Source organism: Furipterus horrens, unplaced genomic scaffold, assembly GCF_987537825.1.
Source record: "Furipterus horrens unplaced genomic scaffold, mFurHor1.1.pri manual_scaffold_6, whole genome shotgun sequence".
In the NCBI taxonomy this organism is placed as follows: domain Eukaryota; kingdom Metazoa; phylum Chordata; class Mammalia; order Chiroptera; family Furipteridae; genus Furipterus; species Furipterus horrens.
This window is the reverse complement of record NW_028327176.1, coordinates 181048877-181070406: the sequence shown is the minus strand read 5'-3', so window position 1 is coordinate 181070406 and position 21530 is coordinate 181048877. Positions and strand designations below refer to the sequence as shown.

General features: G+C 41.3%; 1 protein-coding gene across 1 annotated transcript in view; it reads left to right on the top strand.

Moving 5' to 3' along the window:
* The window catches only part of PPIL4 (peptidylprolyl isomerase like 4), a 29407-nt gene extending 23530 nt beyond the window's left edge, over nt 1-5877 (top strand). The window contains exon 13 of the mRNA XM_090279960.1: nt 5432-5877. Coding sequence (XP_090136086.1) covers nt 5432-5683 — 252 coding nt within the window. The 3' untranslated portion in view covers nt 5684-5877. The remainder of the gene's footprint in view (nt 1-5431) is intronic.
* The last annotated feature ends 15653 nt before the right edge of the window (nt 5878-21530 follow it).

Here is a 21530-nt window from a genome sequence, read left to right as displayed (position 1 = left end):
GGAATATATTCGTTAGTTTTCTTTTTTAAAACCTTTTGTTGACCTAATATAATTTGTCCTGTAGTATAACATTCCAGTGTGATTTAGGAGGAGTGTCTTCCTCCTAATGTCTGTACTCTGTTCTGCACTTAGCTTTTTTTTTTAATGGTGGCTATATCCCATTTCTATGGATATTAATGTTTTCCGCTGCAAACCCTTAATTCTCGCCCCGACCCCACGTGCGTGGCCTCTGGCTACAGCTCACAGTCCACGCTTGTACGTGGCGTCGCTGGTGAGCCCCGGCCCGAGGTACGCATCGGTGCGTCTCAGATAAGATCAAAGGATGGCTGCATTTGAGTCTGTTTTCCTCTCCCTTTTTACAAATCTTTTTTATCCTATTGTTTGCTTACTTAAAACCTTAGGAAATATTCTAGTTTGGCACATGGTAAAAAGCATCAGATGATATTTTGGCAGAATAATGTTAGTATTTTTAAGAGAATTTTAAGGTAGTTGGCAACTTATAAAATTGTTAAATTCAAAATAATAATCTCCTAACCTTATTTCTCCCCTCAAAGTGTATTAAAGCAAATGTTTCTTTCCTATTGAGGTAACATTGGGTAATAACATTCTGTAAGTTTCGGGTGTTCAACATTATGATTTGATAGCTGTGTATATACAGTGAGTTTGTCATCCAAAGTCTAGTTTCAATTTGTCATCGTACATTTGACCCCATTCACCCATGTTGCCCCCCCCCCTTTCCCATCGGGTAACCCCCAGTCTGTTGTCTGTGTCTGTGAGTTAGAGCACATTTTTTGGTTTTGTACTTTTATTTACTAATATAGCTAAACTAATTTTCTCTCTAATAAAACAGCATCCGTATTTAAGATTTCAGTGGGCCCCAATTTTTTTCTCTTATTCTGATTTTTATCCTTTTGATTTCAGTCTCAAAAATATAATCATTAAAGTGACTTCTCAGTACTAGGTAATTTTCAGGTATCGCTCAGATTTTTCGATTTGTTGGCATTTTGTTCGGTGAGCCTAGTTTCCTAAGAATGTTTTTACTTATTTCTTCAAGCTCTTTGTTTTTTATTGAGTGACAGCCTTACTGTTCAATTTGAAAACGTCTCTGTTTAATTTTTCCACCTCATGTCTTAATTCCAAAGATGGTTTCCGTGTTGTTGAGGTTTGAGTTTTCTGGGGTTACAGGAAATGAGTCCTCTGCTGTGGGCTGCCTGGCTGAGGTGTATTCATACTGGCTGTGAGTCCTCCTCTGTGGTTTTCATAGGTGCTTAGTATTCTTATAACTTGGGACTCTTTAGTTTTGCTGTCATTTTAATCCTTTAATGTTATTTTAGTGATTTAGATTTAACTAAGTGTTTGATTTCATCCCAGAGACCAGAGCAAGGATAGCTTAGTTAGATTAGACTTCTTTTTTACTGCTTTACATGAAATCATTGCCTAGGTTACGTTGGTTGCTTTACATTGGCCATTTTATGGTATTTTTTTCTTTCTTTTTAAGCCACATGCTAGTTTAATCATCTCATCTTATGTCTTAAATGTGTAAAATGATAGAGTTTTTTAAAGTCTATACTGGAAAGGACTTAGAGCTCATCTGATTAATTTCCTTCACCTTAGCTATGAAGAGCCTGACCTCACAGGCCCAGGGACCTTCATAGTTTAGTGGGAGAGCTGGAACTCTAGTGCTTATTTTGATTCCGTCAGTTGTGGGAATTTTTGTTTTTATTATTCTGTATCACCCTGTTTCAATTTCATATATCAAATTATTGATCAACTAAATAATCACTTTCAGTGTGTATAGATGTCAGGTCTCAGTTTCCCTGTTTCTTGAATGAGGATGATACTGTACTCCCAAAGCACTTAGCACTGTGCTAGCCAATACTCACAAGATCTGTTCTAACATGGCACCGGAACTCTCCTTCATGCTCACGGTGCTGCTGCTTCCTTGGTTCTTAGTTTTCACCTGCACTGCTGCTATTAGTCTTCTTACCACCGGTCCCAACCCAAACCCTCTCATTCTCCGAGGCTCATCTCAAGTCCTAATTTCTCTATGAAACCTTCCCTGGTGAATCTACCCTCACGACTATTCTTGTTGGACACATAAATGGCAAAAACTATTGAAACCCAGAGCTGCCGACTTCAAAGCTTGCATAACTTTGAAACTACTCCACGTTGGATAGGTTTTAAGGTTTCAGTCCGTATCAGATTTTCAGGTTTAATTTTTTCAAAGAATTAAATACTGCATAATCTCCTTCTCTCTCTCATTTTAAATGTTTAAAAAATTTAAGTGCCCATATATGTAATAATGTGCTGGAGATTTTATAGAGTTATATTATACATCAGCTAACCATCTCTTTATTTTAGAAGTTTATTGTCTCAACCAATTCAGAAATTAGGTGTATAGACAAAATTGCACATGGCTACATTTTGCATATGTTGCAAGAAACACAAAAAAGTTACTTTATCTAAGAATATTATATTTTGCTAGAAAACAATTGGTAAAGGGTTAAACCAAATACTGATTCATTTTGCTGCCTCTGGGACTGTTACAGAATGATAAGAACTGTTGGGTTCGTGTGGAAAATCGTGAACGAGTTTATAATGTTGTGTCTCACAAACACTGATTATAGTGATCATGCGAGATCTCTATTCACATACTGCAACCTTCATCCCAGGCATAACAGACAGTCTAAATGGTCTGTGGAATAATAATGAATCATTTTTTTAAAACCCTGTCTTTAACCATAGGTATCTATCACTCTAGATTTTGAACCTTGACATTTACATCTACTATAGTAATGTCTATGGTTATAGAGTTGGGCCCCTTGGGAGTTCAGTCCTTAGGAGTTTACCTTTCCTCTGAGAAGTCTTTTAAGAAAGTTGAATTTTACAAACTATATCTTGAAAAAGCATTGGCTCTGGTCTTTTTAGATTTCAGCCACTTGCTGAGTGAGATAACTCATTTTAATTAGCAATAGAATACAAGCAGAAATAGAATTGTAATTATCCCTCTCCTCTGGGAATATTACTACTGCTATGTAGCATTAAGAATAGAATTAAATGTACCCACTTTATTGTCTTTGAGGCAATGGATTATTCATTTCAGTGGTTTAACTCATTTTTAAGAAATATGTAAATAATGATTTTGATTGCCTGGTTGGTGTGGCTCTGTTGGAGGGTCTCCCGTAGATTGAAGGATCATGGGTTTTATTCCCAGTTAGGGCACATAGACAGGTTGTGGGTTCGATCCCCAGTCAGGGCACATATGAGAAGGCAACCATTTGATGTTTCTCTGTCTCTCTCCCCCTTCCTCTCTCTAAAAACGATGAAAAATTAAAGTGACTTCAGGTGAGGATTAAAAAAATAATGACTTTGATAAAAACATATTAGCCTAGTCTAAACAAGAAAATTTTTTTTGAAGATTTGGAGAGGATTTCTTATAAACATCTAAAATTAATCACTCCGACGAAAGAATGCAGTATGTATTTTCTTCTCTTTTTAGACTGACTTGTCTGAAACCTCTTCTGGCTCTGTTAGTTAACTGATGTCTTCTTTATAGGTTTAAAAAAAAATTAAGTGTTTTTATTGGTTGGTTTTATGTGTTTTTTAAAAACATTTTATTGATTATGCTACTACAGTTGTCCCAATTTTTCACTCTTTGCCCCTCTCTGCCTGGTTCCCCCTTCCCTGCAGCTATTCCACCCCCCTTAGTTCATGTCCATGAGTCATGCATATAAGTTCTTCGGCTTCACCCTTTCCTGTATTATTAACTTCCCCCTGTCTATATTGTACCTACCAATTATGCTTCTTAGTCCCTGCATCATTTTCCCCATTTCTCCCTCTTACTCCCCAGGTGATAACCCTGCAAATGATCCCCATACCTATTATTCTGATCCTATTTTTATTGTTTGCTTAGTTTTTATTTTTTAGATTCTGTTGTTGATAGTTGTGAGTTTGTTGTCATTTTAATGTTCATAGTTTTGATCTTCTTTTTCTTAAATAAGTCCCTTTAACATTTCATATAATAATGGTTTGGTGATGATGTATTCCTTTAGCTTTACCTTGTCTAGGAAGCACTTTATCTGCCCTTCCATTCTAAATGATAGCTTTGCTGGGTAGAGCAATCTTGGTTGTAGGTCCTTGCTTTTCATCACTTTGAATACTTCTCACCAGTCCCTTCTTGCCTGCAGTTTCTTTTGAGAAATCAGCTGATGGTCTTATAGGGACCCCTTTGTAGGTAACTCTCTTCTTTTCTCTTGCTGCTTTTAAGATTCTCTATCTTTAACCTTTAGCATTTTAATTATGATGTGTCTTGGTGTGGTCCTTTTTGGGTGCAACTTGTTAGGGCTCTTTGTGCTTCCTGGACTTGTATGTCTGTTGCCTTTACCAAACTAGGGACAATTTCTTTCATTATTTCTTCAAATATGCTTTCAAATTCTTGCTCTTCCTCTCTCCTTCGGGCATCTGTATGATTTGGATGTTGGTACATTTGGAGATGTCCCAGAGGTTTCTTATTCTGTCCTCATTTTTTAAAAATTCTTTTTCTTCTTCTTGTTCTGATTGAATGCTTTTTTCTTCTGAGTTGGTTCTCTGCAGCTTTTTCTTTATTTCACTTAATGGAACCTTCATTTCTACCTGGGTCTCTTTTATGCTGTTGCAGTACCCAATGATTAATTTGAGCATCTTGATAACCACTGTTTCTAGCTCTGCATCTGATAGGTTGCTTATCTCCATTAAGTTCTTTTCCTGGAGTTTTGTTCTTTTCTTTCATTGTCTCCTCAATTGGGCAGCCTTCCTGCTTGTTTCTGTGTATTAGGCAGAGCTACTTTGATTCCCTTAATAGCATGGCCTATTTTAGAAAAGGCACCCGTCTGGATGAATGTGCTTCTTTACATCCTTGGTTGTTGGACTTCCATACAGCTTGATTTTCTGACGAATCTGGGCGATACTTGTTTTGAAGTCTAGTTGTGCGCAGAGGCGAAGCACGTTTACCTACGCCCCCATCTTGACCGGAAGTCTGTATAGGGGCTCTTGTGGGAATTTTTTGCAGATCAATGATGAGTCCACATTTGGGGGTAGTTGGAGGAGAGGGAGGTAGAAAGGTGACTGCACACAGCCAGGACTTTTGGTGTTACAATTTTGCTCTAAAGACCTGTCCTAATTTCAGTTGGGCGGTTCCAGTTCCTTGTTTTTTTGATCTGACCCTTTAGTGCAGCTGAAATAGTAGATATAAAGCAATGAGATTATTAAGAAAAATGGTAGAATCTTTTTCTGAATTATTTTTGCTTTTTAATTTGTAAGATTTCTGGCTTTAGTGATAGTGTTAAAATTTGAACCATTATGACTACCTGCTAATGGTGGACTTGTCTGAGTTTTATTAATTGATAGAAATTTTATGGACTTACTTGTAATTCTCTCTCTATTCCTTTGACAGGATATATACAGAGAAATGGGGTTTGGTCACTATGGAGAAGAAGAAAGCTGTTGGGAAAAACAAAAGAGTGAAAAGAAAGACCGACCTCAAAACCGAAGCCGCAGCCGATCTCGAGAAAGAGATGGCCACCATAGTAATAATCACAAATTCAAATACCAAACAGATCCCTACGAGAGAGAAAGAAGTAAAAAGAGAGACCGAAGCAGGAGTCCCAAGAAATCCAAAGATAAAGAAAAGTCTAAGTACAGATGAAAATGAAGAATCAGACAGGAGTGGCTGAAGTATTTACTCATCTTACTCAGAGTAATAGATGTTCGGGTCATGTGTCAAAGCAGTTAAAGACTCTGCTTGTTTTCTTCCCACTTTCGAGGAGTTGTGCTTCTTTGAGATTAATACTGATTGCGTAGGGCACAGAATGACAATAAAGAATTTAAATTTTCTTTGTATACTTTTTTACACTAATTTTATTGTTATACATAAATAGTCTTCATTTTTCAAGTCTTTTCCATTTTCCATCTTTGAAAAGGAATATTTCATACCTATAGAAACACACACCTATCTATATAAGGTAAAAAGAAATTAAATATCTGTGTATCCATCAGCCAGCTTTAGGAAATGAATATTACCTGCATTTTAGAAGTCCCTTATGTGCCCTCTCCTTCTCAAGCAATAATTCTCATGAATTTTGTGTTTGTTATTCTCTTGCTTGTTACAGTTTCACAACATATGTATCCCTAAATGACATGTTAAGTTTTGTATGTTTTTGAACTTTATATAAATGGTATAATATATGCTCACTTCTGTGACTTGCTTTTTTCAACTAAGTACAGTACTTTTTGAGAGTCACTCCCTTTTATTGCTATACAGTTTTACAAGGTCTGTCCAGAAAAAATCCAGCCATTGTTAATGTAACAAGAACGGTTTGCGTGACATCGATGTAACCTGGCAGCCAAGGAGAGTGGACTGGAATGCGCATGTGTGAACAGTGATGACTGCCCTGTGCTAGTCATGGGGGTGGTAAACACCATTGAGCGGGCATGTGTACTGGTGTACTGCGTGGCCATCACATTCAAAATGACTGACCAAGTAGAGTAACAACTCTGCATCAGATTTTGTGTTCAGCTTGAACATTCCTCCATGGAGAAGGCCGCAGCTGTGGGCAACTGGTGCCTGGCAGCTTCATCATGACAATGTGCTCACTCGTGCATCATGTCTTGCCCAGAGTTTCGCGGGGAAACATTACCCAGGTGCCTCAGCCCCCCTACAGCCCAGATTTGGTGCCCTGTGACTTCTGGCTTTTCTCAAAACTAAAACCACCTTTGAAAGAGAGGAGATTTCAGACTGTCGATGAGATTCAGGAAAATATGGCGGAGCAGCTGATGGCAATTGAGAGAACTGTGTGAGGTCCCAAGGTGCCTACTTTGAAGGGGACTGAGACGTCATTGTCCTGTGTACAGTGTTTCTTGTATTTTGTATCTTCTTCAGTATCTTTATTTTCCTTGTTTCACGGCTGGATACCTTCTGGACAGACCTCGTATGACTAGACCACAGTTTATCTGTTCTTCTGTGGATGAGCATTTGGGGTTGGTTCGTTTTGATAGTGCAAACAATGCTGCTATGAACATTGCGTATCTAGGAGTGCTACTGCTTGGTCACGTGGTGTGGACATCTTCATTTTATAAGATAATGCCAAGTTATATTCTGCAGTGGCTGTACCAGTTTATACTCTACCAGCACTGTGTTACCTTTGTTTCACACTATCTCTTTAATACTTTTTATTTTAGACTTTTTAATTTTGCCAATCTAGTGAATGTTAAGGGGTATGTTATGATGGTTTCCAGCAAGAAAACTATTATATTTGTTCTTCTATATGTAATGTGTTCTTTTTCTCTGGCTGCTTTTAAGTTTTTGAATTTTAAGCAATTTGATTATGGCATGCTTGGTGTAGTTCTTTTCATATTTCTTCTGCTGAGGCTGTTTACTTGTGGTTTTACGGTTTTCATCAAATTTAGAAAATTTTTGGCTGTTGTTTCTTCAATTATTATTATTTTTGTCTCTTTTCTCCTCACCTTCCCTTCAGGGACTCCAGTTGTATGTTAGGCCACGTTAAATTGTCTCGCAGTCTGTTTTCGTTATTTTTAGTCATTTTTTTCCCTTTGTATGTAAAATTGGACAGTTTCCATTGTTATATAATCAAGTTCATTAATCTTTTCTCCTGAAGTATCTAACCTCCTGTTAATTCCATTCAGTGTATTTTTGACCTCAGACATTATATTTTTTATCTTCAGAAATTTCACTTTGGTATTTTATATCTTCCATGTCTTTCCTTAACATGCTCCTGCATTTTTCCATTTTTTTTTGAACATCTGGAGTGTATTTATAATAGCTGTTTTAATGTTCTTGACCATCCTGTCATCTGTGTCATCTGGTCTCTGTTGGTTGATTCCCAGCCCCCTCGCCAACCTCTCTCATTGAACTTTAATTTCCTTCTTTTTGCATGCCTGGTAATTTTGATTTTTACATTCTCGAGTGCTGGATTTTTAAAAATATATATATTCCTTTAAATACGTTACTTGGAAGCAGTTTGATGCTTACATAGCTTTCTTTTAAGCTCAATGACTAGAATAGTCTTTAGTTAGGACTAATTTGGCCCACTGTTTAGGTAATACCCTTCTGATAATCTTTCCTGTGCCTGGTCTCTTATGAGATTTCTTCCCTCTGGCTATTGGGAATGAAAACTGTTCTAAGCCCTGCATCGCTCCTTAACTGTACCACCTGCTCTTACCTGGTGGTTCTCTCCTACCCTTGGGTAGTGCCCTCAGGTGCTCACACTGACTAGTATTCAGCTGAAGACTCAGGGGAACCCTCTGTAGATCCTGAACTCCTTCTGGAGCTACCTCCTCTCTTGAGCACTGTGCCCTACAAAATTGGACTTGGCTCTTCTAAACTCTACCGTGGAGGCTCCCAGGCTCTGTGAATGCCTGTGCTTATCCTAGGGCGACATACTGGAAACTCCATGCAGTAAGTTCGGGCAATGGTAGCACTTGTCTTTCCTTTGAAGAGTCACTGTCTTGCACTCGCTGTTGTCCAATGTCTGAAAAACTTCGTTGTCTGCATATTGTACAGGTTTTCAGTTGGGGAAGGTAAATCCTGTCCCTGTTAATCCATTTTGACTAGAGAGGAAATATTGTTTGAATTTGTACTTCCTCAATGCTAATTAGGTTGAGCATCTTTTCATATATATTACATTCATTCCTGATTGCTCTTGTGAAAAGCTTTTTCATGACTTTTGCCCATTTTATGTTAAGTTGCTGTCTTATAGATGTCTTTAGGGACTTTATTTTTTGAAAATATATAGATTGTGGATATTTACCATTAGATGTTGCAATCATCTTTCAGTTTGTAGCTTATTTTTTCACCTTTCTATTGATGCCTTTGGAAAGGCACACTTTAAATTTCTGCTCAACTTCTTAGTATCAAATTTTCATACATTTATAGTAATACACATGAAACATAAACATCTATATCCCTTTGGGATTTATCAGTTAATAACATTGTTGTTGAACAATTTGAAAATAAATTGAAAATACAAAGACATTTTACCTTTCAGTATTTTACCACTCATTTCTTAAAAAGCAAGAGCCACAATAAGAAAATTAACAGTAATCCCATAATATATAGTCTATATCCCTGATTGTATCAAGAATGTCACTTTTAGGGGTTGGTTTGTTTTTAAATCCAAACTCTTATCAAGGTTCATGCATTGCTTGTTCTTATCAGTTTATTCTCTTAATCTAGAAGAGTTTCTTATGCATCCATCTGGCTCTACCTCTTTTTTTTTTTAATGACATTGACTTTTTGGAGAGTTCAGGCCAGTTGTTTTATAGAATGTTCCACATTCTGGAATTATTTGATGGTATCATGTTGTCCTGTAACCTCTGTTTTCTGTAAACTGGAAGTTAGGACTAGGTGTTTGATTATAATTAGGTTTTGTATTTTAAGTAGAAAGTTCTAGTTTTAATGTCAAATTTATTAGCCTTTCTGTGTTTTATGTCTTTTGTATTTTACTTAAGAAATTGTTAATATAGTCTATATTCTAAAAGTTATAAATAAAGATTTGTTTTTTACATTTAAATTGTTACTCTACAGCATGTATATGGTGTGATATTGGGATCCAAAATCACTTTTTTTTTTTAACGTATGCATATGTTTATCTAAAACCCATTGATGAATGGTTCATCTATTCCTCCTTGACCTACAGTTCCATTTCTGTCACATAAGTGTCTATATGTGCGTAGGTTTTGTTTCATGGGCTCTGTGTTCCATTGGTTTATTGTTTACCCTACCATCAATACCAGGCATCTACATTTCTGTAGCTTTAGAGAAAGTATTTAAGCACGTCCCCCCATCTGTTTCACTGGGGACTTCTTCACTCTTTGCTCTGTGCAGTTTTGAAACCAACTTGTCAGGTTTTTCAAAGAATTCTGTTGGGACTTGAACTGCCTTTGCATTCAAATGGTAAATCATTTTGTGGGGGCAAAAATCATGATATTGAATTTTCCTATTCATAAATGTAGCATATCCCTCTATTTAAGTTCTTAGAATTTTCCTTATAAAGCTTTGGAACTTCTTTTTGTTATATTCATTCCTGGTTTCCTTATCCTAATGTTCTATTATAAGTAGTATCTTAAAAATACTATTTTTTTGTTTTCTGGCCTAAGTAATTACATATACTTTTTCAGCTTTTACTTCGAGTTAATTTTAGATTTACAGAAGTGTTGCAAAAAGAAAACTTTGCATAACATCCTGTGCAGGGATAATTTTAGAGCCACATACAGTTGTAACATCTTTTAAGTACGCTGTCACAGCAAGGGTTTTGACATTGACTCAGGGAAGTGGCAGAACATTCCCGTTACCACAAGGACCCTTCATGTTGCCCTTTCATGGCCACTCCCACTCCCCTGCCTTCTGTTCCCTCTCTAACCTTAGCAGCTGCTCATCTGTTCTCCATTTCTATGATTTTGTCATTTCAAGAATTTTATATAAGTGAAATTATATAGTGTGTAGAATTACCAAAGCTGCGGCTGAGTTTTGCGTGAACGTGTCTTCATTTCTTTTAGATAGATACCTGGGAATGCAATTGCTGGGCCCGATGGTAATCGCATGTTTAGATTCCCACCAGCGATACATGAGGGATCCGGTTCTCCACATCCTGGCCAGCAGTTTGTGTTTTCACTACTGTTTATTTTAACCATTCTTATAGACGTATGGTGGTATCTCAGTGTGGTTTTAATTTCCATTCTGCCAGCTGCCAGTGATGTTTGAACATCTTGTCATGTAGTCATTTTGCCATTATCATATTCTGTTTGGTTGAAATGTCTCTTCATGGTTTTTGCCTGTTTGTCTTTTTTTTTTTTTTAACTTATGAGTGTTGGGAGTTCTTTATTTTAGATACTAGTTCTTTGTTGGCTATGTTGTTTGCAAATATTTTCTCACAGTGTATAGCTGGTCTTTCATCTTCTTAACAGGTCCTTTGCAGAGCAAAATATTTTAATTTTATTAAAGTTTACTGTATCAGTTTCTCCTTTTATGGACTATGCTTTTGGTATTAAGAGTAAGAACTCTTTGCCTAGCTCTGGAACCTGAGGTTTTTCTTCCATTTTTTTTTTCCCTAAAAATTTTATAGTTTTACATATAAGTCTGCAATTCATGTTGAGTTAATTTTTGAGTAAGAGGTGATACTTGTTCTGGAAACTTCTCTGCCATTTTCTCTTCCAATATTTCCTCTTGCTTATTCATTCTATTCTTCCTTTTGCACCCCCAATCGATTTTATGCTAGGCTTCCTCATTCTGTTCTTTGTGTCTTAACTCATATTTCCCATACGGTACATTCTGAATAATTTCTGCAGGTCAGTATAACAGGTCACTGGATCTTCCCCTCTTTTAAGTCCAATCCACTATTTAACCCACCCACAGAATTTTTAATTGCAGTGATTCATTTTTAGAAATTCTGTTTATTTTTCAAGTTTGTGTGGTTATTTAAAAATTTTTTGTTATTCCTTGCTCATTTATTTCTGCACTTTCATTTATTTGCATGGTTACTTTATATTGTGTTTTTGACAATTCCAGTATTTTAATTTCTTGAGAATTTAAATCTTTAGTTTTTCTTTCCACTAATTCTCCTGCATAGAAGCTTCTTGTGTGCTTTAATTTTTTTTTAATTGGAAATATATAATTTGGGACTCCTATGGTACCTAAATGGAGGATAATTTTTTCCTAAGAGGATTTATATTTGCCTTTCAGGCTCCAGGTAAGGGCCACTTTGATTTCTTGGCTTGTGGTTTCCATGTGCGTACAGAGTGTGAAAATAATCCGGAAAACCAGTCTCACATTAAGGTCTTCACTGACCTTAATCATTGTAGAGCTGGGAAGATATCGGAGGATGTTTTTTCTAGCCTAGTCTTTCACTGAGGGTGAGCTCCTCTAGTCTTCTGGCTTCGTGCGAAGATTTCGGAAGCAGCTTCCCAGCTCTCTCAGGTCCAAAGCCTAGTCTTCATTGGCATCCCTCTTTGTTGGCCCGAGGCCTCCAGTCCCCACGCTCTGCATCGTGCATAATTCTCAGCCATCTAATAGAAAAAACTTGTAATGATGTTACATAGAATAGAGAAAGATAAATATTGTCCATACAGAAGATTCTAAAATGTGGCCTGAAAGAATGAGCAAGAGTGGTTGGATGTGCTAAAAGTAGTGAGAAGAAATAACCTCTGATTTCTGAAACTTGAATTCAACAGGTTCAGTGGAATAACATTAGTAAAAATGTCCTTAATTACAAAAGCTGATATTTTAGGTATGTAGTTTTAACAAAGGTTGTATGTATGGAAACAAAGTTCTAATCATCAGGAAGGGACTTTAATGGCGATTACCTCTGAGCACAGTGTCCTTCAGGTGCCCTTGACCAGAGACAGGGCAATCCTGGGACTGTGTTACTACTATTAGAATCTAGTTAAAGTGACCTTGTTATTTTAAGATTGGAATTGCTCACTCATTATAACTTTACCGTGAAGTTTCGGGTTCATCTCCTTTACCAGTTGAATTCTGAAAGATTTTGATCAGAACTATTGAAGACTCAAAGTAGAAAAACTTAAAATAGGTTTATTCTTACACAAATGCCTTTTAATAAATTGCTTGCTTTTTAGTGTCTGAAAGGTATATTTCATATCTGTTTTCTACACATCATAAAAAATTTTAATCTCAAGTTTGACATTTATTACCCACCTAGATTGAGTCACAAAGACTGCATAACAGAGAGTAAAATCGAAATAACAGAGGCCGTACCTTTCAGTGGTTGTTGCTATGAAACTGTTTTGATGGGAAATTTTAGAGAAGCTTGTGCTTCCTGTTATTAAATGATAGACTATGGAGATCCCCTTCATTTTCAAAAGAAAATTTTTAAGCAAATAATCTCAATTCTTGCTACTGGGACAATCTTTATTCTTAAAATATCTTACCCACATAAGGCTGCTAACTAGGGTTCATTTTTTGTTTGCCTCCTCTCACTGATCTTGTGTATTGGATGGGCATAGGGGCAGGGTTTTTGAGAGGTGTTTCGTGTGCAAGGAAAAAGTTGTCTTGCGATTATTTATTTTGCCTAGGACACTAGGAAGCTGAAGACACCGAAAGGATTGCCAATAGGGCAACACACTAGCCAGAGAGCTTGTGTAAAAAGAGAAGTTAGGGAAGTGTGGCTTTGTTGTCGTGAATCAAGAAGAAGACCACACTCACCCTTGGTTCCTGAAAAAGAGAACAGTTTTGTTTGTTTTGTTTCCTCCAAGGGCAGCTCGGTCTGGTGGAGAGAGCCTGGCATTCTGAGTCAGAAAACTTGAGTCAAGAGCAAGGGCAAGACGTAGAGGGAAGAACAATGTTTTGGAGGGACCGCAGGGAAGGCAGAGCCGAGAAGCGTGGATCAGAGTTGCCACGCAGCGGGAAAGTGGAACATGTTCCTAATGGAAGATGTGGCTCTGGGGTAGCTGAGAGAGGCTACTCCGGGGCTGCATACAGGATCTTCACCAAGGGTTGGGCCCCTGTCCTCGGATGGCCTGGCCTACGGTTCATTCAATATCTATTGCGCATGTGGTCTCCAACCCACATTGACATCCGAGTAGGCTTCCCAGAAAGAGACACTGGATAAGCTGAAACCTTGTGCATTTGTAGCCAGGTTGCTGCAGAGCTAGGAGGTGGAATGGATGCCATGACAGTAAGAAAAACGTTTAAAGTCACACCATCTTTGCTGCATAATCACTCAGCTGACATTATAGAAAGTAATGCAGATGTCTTTGGACTGGTCATGGATGCACATGCTTTTCATAAAACACTGACATGGTGTAGGGTCAGGATGGAGAGACCAGCTTGTGGCTGGGTGCCCCCCTTGCCCTGCAAGGGTGGGGTGGTGGCAGAGGGCTGGCCTGGAATCGTCCTGAGAACAGGCCCCTCCTCTGCCTCATCTTTGCCTCCCAAGTGGGAAACTGGTCTCGCAAATTCTGCAATCTCAGCAGACGGCAGTGATGCATTTTTAACATTATAAGTTGTGTTTCATTATGACATTGATAACTATCTACTACTCGTTCTCTGAAAACAAACCAAAGAAAGATACACATGCGTGGCCTTTTCCCCTCGCATGTGCTTATGGGAAAGCGCGTGGCAGGCCTCACCATCAAATCTGCTTTGTCCCCAGTCTCCCCTGCGTGCCCTGCTGCCATCCCCAGCTCCTGTCAGCAGGGGCTCCTCGCCTGCCAGCCGGCCCAGGGGCCGCGAGGACTCACTCTAGCGCCTCTGTTCCTGGTTTCCCATCACGCAGCAGCAGCGTGCTCAGCTGAGGAAGTGGTTACCACGGCTAAGAGCTCCGAGGAAAGGTGTTTTGGGAGTTGAGGGGCATCTTAGTTTCCTTTGGCTGCCATCACAAATCACCACAGACCGAGTGGGTTAAAACGACAGAAATTTATTCTTACGGTCTGGAGGCTGGAGGTCCCATATCAATGTGTGGGCAGGGCCGTGTGCCCTCTGAAGACTTCAGGGAAGACTCCTGCCTCTTCCCAGCTCCTGGAGATGTCCCCTGCCTCACGGCTGCATTGCTTTGCTTTCTGCCTCTATTTACCTGGCCTTCTTCCCTGTGGCCCTTCTGGATCTCTGTCCCCAAACCCCTGTCTCCTTTCTCTTATAGACACCAGGCAGTGGATTGAGGGTCCACCCTAATTCCAGTAGGGCAGCAGGTAGCTTGGTTACATCTGCAGTGACCCAAAGTCCAAAGAAAGCTATCTTCACAGAGGTTGGACGTTAGGACTTGAACATATCTTTTGCTGGGATACAATTCAGGGCACCTCAAGGGGTGAGGTGTTTGCGAAGTTTCGGAAAAGCCCCTGCAGCACTTCGGCCAGAGGCCAGCCGAGAGGACTGAGCTGAGCCTCAGAGCCCATGTTTCCAGACACGGGAGGTTGCAAATGCTCCAATGTGACCACCTACAATCCACTGTCGTTCGCCCAGGAGTGGGTGCTTTATCTTAACACTGTCTCAGCACTCATGCTATGCCCGCAACGCACCCTGGGTGCCTCTCCTCTCCCTGTGTCCCAGGGACCTCATGCCTTTGGATTCCTAGTCCGCCTTCCTGGCGGTGGGTAGAGTATTAGACCTTCTCACACCTCCTTTGGGGCTTTTGGTGAGAAAACTCCAGAAAATATCAGTTCCCCAGAGTTGACTTTAATTCCTAGGAGCTGTGTGCGGCCACGGTTTCAGGGAGAGCTTACAAAACGCCAACTTCTTTAGGTTATACAGACACACACTCACTGCCTCAGTAGGTGTGTCTCCAGGACCGAGCACAGTGGCAGCTGGGCCTGGAGTCAGCAAGTTCAGCAGGTCAGATACTTACAGCGGGGCAATGAATTCAGCAGCCAAGGCTGAGGAAGAATCGAGTAAGTGTGAGAGCGCCCTGAAGAATCATGACTTGCCTGAGACCCTTCAAGGGTTAGAAAGGCTGGAGGTGGCCAGGCCCTTCCCTCCAGCAGGGCCCGTCTATCAGCCTTGCGCACCCTGGGGCAGTCCGTGTCCCCGACCTGGCAGCTTCGTGACGGCCCAGAATCAGAAATCATTTTGTCTAAAAAACTTCACAGCCCGTGTGTGTAGGAACATATTCATTCATAACTCAATTAATCGTATTTATAAATGAAAAAAGTTTCTGTAAAAAGAAAGCTTTTTAAGTTGTTCCTCAGCTGAGTGATTTCACCTGGAACCTTGCTGAGTCCGAGACGTAAGGACCATGTCGTGCTTCCTTGTGCCTCTGAGCCTGTGCCCCGCTTCTCCCTCTACCCAGAATGTCCCCGAGCCCCCGACATCTCCTGGAACCAGTCCTTGAAAGCCAGCCTCGCCTTCACATCCTCCATAAGGCCTCCTCTGCCCCCTCACACAGGTTAGTATTTCCTCTTTGATGGAACCTCTAGTCCAGCCGTTCTCAATCAGGGGCGATTTTCCCCCCAGACATGACAATGTCTGGGAACGTTCTTAGTTGCCGCCATGACAGGGGCTTGTGCTACTGGTATCCAGCTGATAGAGGCCAGTGATGCTGCTGAACAGCCTACAATGCCCGGGATAGTCCCCACGGCAAAGTGTCATCTAGCCCAAACGTCACCAGGGCCGAGGTGGAGAAACCTTGCTTTTGCCTAACATTTACTATGTGACTGTAGCTCTTGGTTTACAACCATGTCTTAGCTCGCTCCGGGCAGAAACTTCTCCAGTTGGTACTACATTCTCGGCCCGGTACAGGGTGTGACATGAACTTGAATGTGCCCAACAGAGTTTTCATTAGTGGGACCCCTGCAGGTGTTTAAGAGAACATCTCAGGTGGAACTCAGAGGAAGTGACACATCGATTTGATTTAATAAACTAAAAGTGGTCTAAATTAGATTATTGATCCAAGCCAATAACAACTGCAACTGGGTTATTGGCTAAGCCACTGTAGCAATGAAAACTGCGTCTGTCCTTGTTTTTCTATGTGTATTGTATTGTGGGCGCACACATTCCTGTTGATGACCGAGAGGGCAGTTTTACTTGCTGTTGTAGCCCTCTGGCCATAAGAAGTTCTAATAATCCTATCTTCATAAAAGCGTGTGCTTATAATAATAATAATAGCCGTCTGTTGAACACTTAATACATGCCAAGCTCTGTTCTAAGCACTTTATATGCACTAATTAATTTAATTCTCACAATATCCTATGAGATAGATCTGATTATTATTCCCATTTTACGTATGAGGAAACCAAGGTACAGAGAGGTTAAATAATCTGCTCAAAGTTTTACAGCTAGTAAGTGACAAGGCAGGCTGACTGCGTTTATGACACCAAACTGCCTGTCATTATAAGCTTAGATCCTCTTCGGGTTCAGGTCAGGCCACCCCAAAAGATGCCACCATGGCATATTGATTATTTTGAATTAAAGTTACCTGAGAAACAGCGAGGGGGCGGGGAGACTCACCTACCATCCCCCCTCCCCCACCTTTCCCCCCAAAAGCAGGAAGTAAATCTTCCCTGTGAAAGTATCCTCCCTGCACCCGCAGGACAGAAGGCATTCTTGTCCCCAGAGTTAGGGAACTGAAGGCTGAGAAAGCTGTATGAACAAACTTTGCTGCTTCCTCATTAGTTTACTCCCCCCACACCAGGAAGCCCATTTGTTCTGTCCCATCTTCACAAATAACAGTTTCTTTCTCTAAAAATGGTGTGTAAACAGCCTGCTTTAGTCACTTCGGGGCTCCAATTTTTATGAGACCTCTGTGTGTATGAATTAAGTTTGTTTGTTTTTCTCCTATTATTGTCTTGTGTCAATTTAATTGTTAGACCAGCCAACAAGAACTAAGAATTTCCCTTTTTACCTGAAAATCCTTTCTCATATGATTCACCAAAATAAATTTCAGATCGTGATTAAAAATCTGACTATAAAAAATATAAACTTACAACTTCACAGAAAATATAGGAAACGATCTTCACAATCTTAAGATAGGGAAGAATTTCTTAAACAAGATTCAAACAGCATTAACTGATAAAGGAAAATCCAATATATTTTTTTCTATTTTATTTGTTTGTTTATTTTGTTCTTTAGATTCCACATACATGTGAAATCATATGGTCTTTGTCTTTCTCTAGCTGATTTATTTCACTTAGCATGATATCCTCTGGGTCCATGCATGTTGTCATAAATGGTAAGATTTCATTCTTTTTATAGCCAAGTACTATTCCGTTACATATATGTACCACAACTTTTTTATCCACTTGTCTATCGATGGGGAAAATCTAATAGTTTTGAGTATACAAAAGTAAAACCACCCGCAGGCCCAGAACATCATAAATAAGCTGAGAGAGAAGTATTAGACTTGGAGCAGATAGTTCTGGCATGTACAAAAGATAAAGGATTAGTATGAAAGAGGTATAAAGATCAATATTAACCAATAAAGAAAAAAAAAAAAAAGAAGACTACACAATAGGAAAATGAGTAGAGGAGGAAAAAAAAAGAGGAAAATTGCCTGACCAATCAACATATGAAATGATCCTCAAGTTCACTAGTAATCAGGAAGTAAAAGTTAAAATAACCATGGGCAGTCATGTACCATTTCTTACACAACAGATTGGCAAAAAGCAGAGTATCTCCCACTCCCAAGTGTTGGCGAGGAGGTAGAGGAACAGCAAGCCCCCCGCGCTGCTGGGGAAGAAGAGTCAGTGGAGAGCAGCTGGGTGATGCCTTCGGTCTGTTTAGCTCACTGAGGAAGTGAATTATACAGTAAGAGGCTGTTCCTGGTGCTCCCTGGTGCTTTAAACGCAGGGGAGGCAGCCCCTCCAGGGGTCCTGACCTGGGGCCATCTATGGGCTTCCCGGGCCCCATGAGCCACTGAAAAGGCATCATGTGCCATCTTCCTGTGAGTCTGTGTATTCCTCCCGGGAGAGGGGAAAGTCTGAACACTGGCATTCAGGATTTCACTGTCTCGACACCTCCAGGGCACTTCCCTGAGAGCTCAGAACTCTGCCTCAGCCCAAGGGCCTGAGAGGGCAGAAACAGCCTAGGGGCAGATTCAAGGCCTGTCCTCAAACAGAGCAGAAGAGTGCTGTCCCATTCTCCTGGCCACACTCTGATAGCTTTCGGAGCCAAATCAAGATGCGGTTTCTCTAAATCACATACTGTAAAGTCAGCACGTGTTGATTCTTTTCTTGTGTGGACAGCCGAGTAACAATTTTTCTGTTCTATATAGCGTCTCCAAGATTCCAGACACAGAATTCCAGGGCCTCTTCCAAATACTTGTGTGATAGTTGAGTGGGTTCACATGTGCCTTTTGCGAAGCAGTTCGGTGCTGGCCACGGTGGTGTCTGTCCTGTACAGAGGTGCCATTCAGCTGGGGTTGAATGTAAATCAGGATTCTTAAGTTCCGTTGCCCAGGTCCATCTTTTATTGAGTTCACCGCATGGTGGCACTTGACACTCTCCTCAGAACTCCTTCCTTGCTAGCCTAGGACTAAAAATTATGTGACTAAGCCATGTAGCATCTGGAAGAGATCATGCAAGGTACCCATTAGCAATACATGTCTCTAGGTTCTTTTGTTTTATCGGCTAAATGATAAGAGAATAAGGCTCTTGGACTATGTTCTAATCCAAGAAACATCTTCCCTGAGTCGTAACAACCCAGCTTTTACCAAGGCTTCTTGTGAAGAAAGGGCATTTGAAGACACCCCCCTCCCCCACCATCATGTATAGGACTGGAGCTGAAGATATCGTCTGATATGTTACTCAGTTGTAGACTTCTACTAAAGCTTAATACCAGGAAAATATTTATTTCTCTTAAAAACCCCACGTGCTTTATTAGGGGTTTTGGAAGCTGAGAGGCCCTGGGCCGCTAAAGAATATATTTTGAAGCCTAGTGGTGGTCCTGGGTTTCAATCCTGACTTGGAGTGAACTTGGGCAGTTTAGTTACCCTCTCTCAACCTCCATGACCTCATCTCAAACATGGAAATCATAATTTCTATGCTGCAGTGGGGATTAGCACACTTTGATGCAAAGTACCGAGCATACTGGAGGTGCTAACAAATGGTAGCTGTTATTAGCAAATCCATCAATGTTCAAATGAGTGCTCAAACAAAGTGACTATTTTAATGTAGGTTCTCGTCCTTCCTCCCTCCCTCCCTCCTTCCCTTCCTTTCTTCCTTCTTCCCTTCCTACAGATCCTGCCTCAGGTTTATTTACACAAACTCTGTAGGAGGACACCGGTACCATGCAGAGAGCAGCGGAGGGGGCACACCAGTCCTGTCCTCACGTCAGCAGACAGAGGCCTCTACTGTGGGACCTTCGCAGGGGTCTGGGCTCCTCTGGGAGCCTGAGCCTGAGCTGCAGCCTAAGCTGCAGCCGCGTCTGCAGCCTGGGGCTTTGTTTGAGCCTTGTACTTGGCCTTGGCCTTGGCCTTTGTCCGGCAGAACCTGAGCCTCTTGGCGATGTGGGCACAGGCATGTTTCCCAGGCTTGGGGGGAGGATGTAGGCAAGTCAACTGAGTTTGTGTGGTCACCACCCTTTGGGATCTTGGGCTTGACCTCCTTGGGCTTTACTAGGGCCTTGGTAGCCTCAGCACGTGCGCTCATGGCCTTGGTGTTGGTGGCCTGCTTCTTCTTCAGGCCCTTCTTGTTGTGCTTCTTGGCAAAGCGCACGTTCCTCAGAACTTCAGGTCTACCCCCTTAAGAGATTCATATCTTTGTGATCAGGGTTTCTTGATGACGTTTCTGTGCCATTCTGGGGGCTGGTTATGCTTGGTGTGGTCCTTAGACTTGGTCTTATCTGCACCAAAGCTCACGGCTCCCGCCTGGGACTGGAAGCTCTCTCTCTTTTTTTTTCCCTAATGATTTCAGATTGTACTGTTAATTTTTATGTCAACAATCCCATTCTGTCTGTGTTCTAACATTCCAGAGGGCCTCAACTCTTCTGTGGGAGACTGACAGGGAATAAATAAAGAAGAGTGGCAAAATCCAGTCCACATGTGCCATTCTTATTTCCTCAGCACCAGTTCCCAGGTTCTAAACTCAGCCCGACCAACTGGCTGACCCGTGTCCTTGGACTAGTCGCTGTGGAGGAGACAGTCCCATGCTGTGACCGCTGCTGGACCGTTAGCCAGATTGAGACCAATACAGAGACTGCTTCCTATAAATACCCTGGAAGCTGGCTGGTCAACGGCTCATGCACCCCAAGACATGCTGGTCCCCAGATCCCTGGAACTGCCCATTCCCCTACCTGGGCAAGTATGTCAGGTGTTTCCCCCATAACGAGGGCGGGTCATGCCCAGGACTCCTATCCACTGGCTCCGTTCTCTATTATTCTTCAGTACCTGCCATGAGGCGAGGAGGCTATTATCTCATCTTGCCAAGATGAGCCTCGTTAAGTTCCCTTGACAAACCCTTGATGCACTGATGGGATGGGTAGCCCCTTGCTTTGGTCCCGGGCCCTGGGGAATTTTCCCAGCAGTCACTTCGGAGATACTGTCATTTGTTGGGAGGTGGGCTGCTATGTGATTTGATTGTGTTCTTTGTCTTATTCTGACCCCTGATGGGCATCCCCACGTGCAGGAAATGAACACAGGGTTCGGGGTCTGTTGTCCATATGCACTGAGGCTGGCTGCAAGCCGGGCTGCAGCATGCTGTGGTCAGGTGGGTCTGGGGTCAGGCTCCTCGGGCACAGTGACAGAGGCGCAGCCACCCACCCCATGCAGGGCAGCAGGGAGGGGAGCCCAGGGTCATATCCCTGACAGAGGCAAGTGCCCTGGCCCCACCAGCCCAAAGGACTTGGTGACTTTCTCGGGACTCTGCATGTTTGTCTACACAGCCATTTCTGGTCTCTCTCTCTCTCTCTCTCTCTCTCTCTCTCTCTCTCTCTCTCTCTCTCTCTTCACTCCTGCAAGCTGTATTTTTCTTTATGAAGTTGTGAGCCCTGAACCCACTTGGGAGCATGAGGGTCAGTGGCTCTTAGCCAGAGGCCTGAGCGGGAACTTGGAACCAAAGTTTCCACCCTCAGACTGCTCGCTGTTTGTGCCTATTGG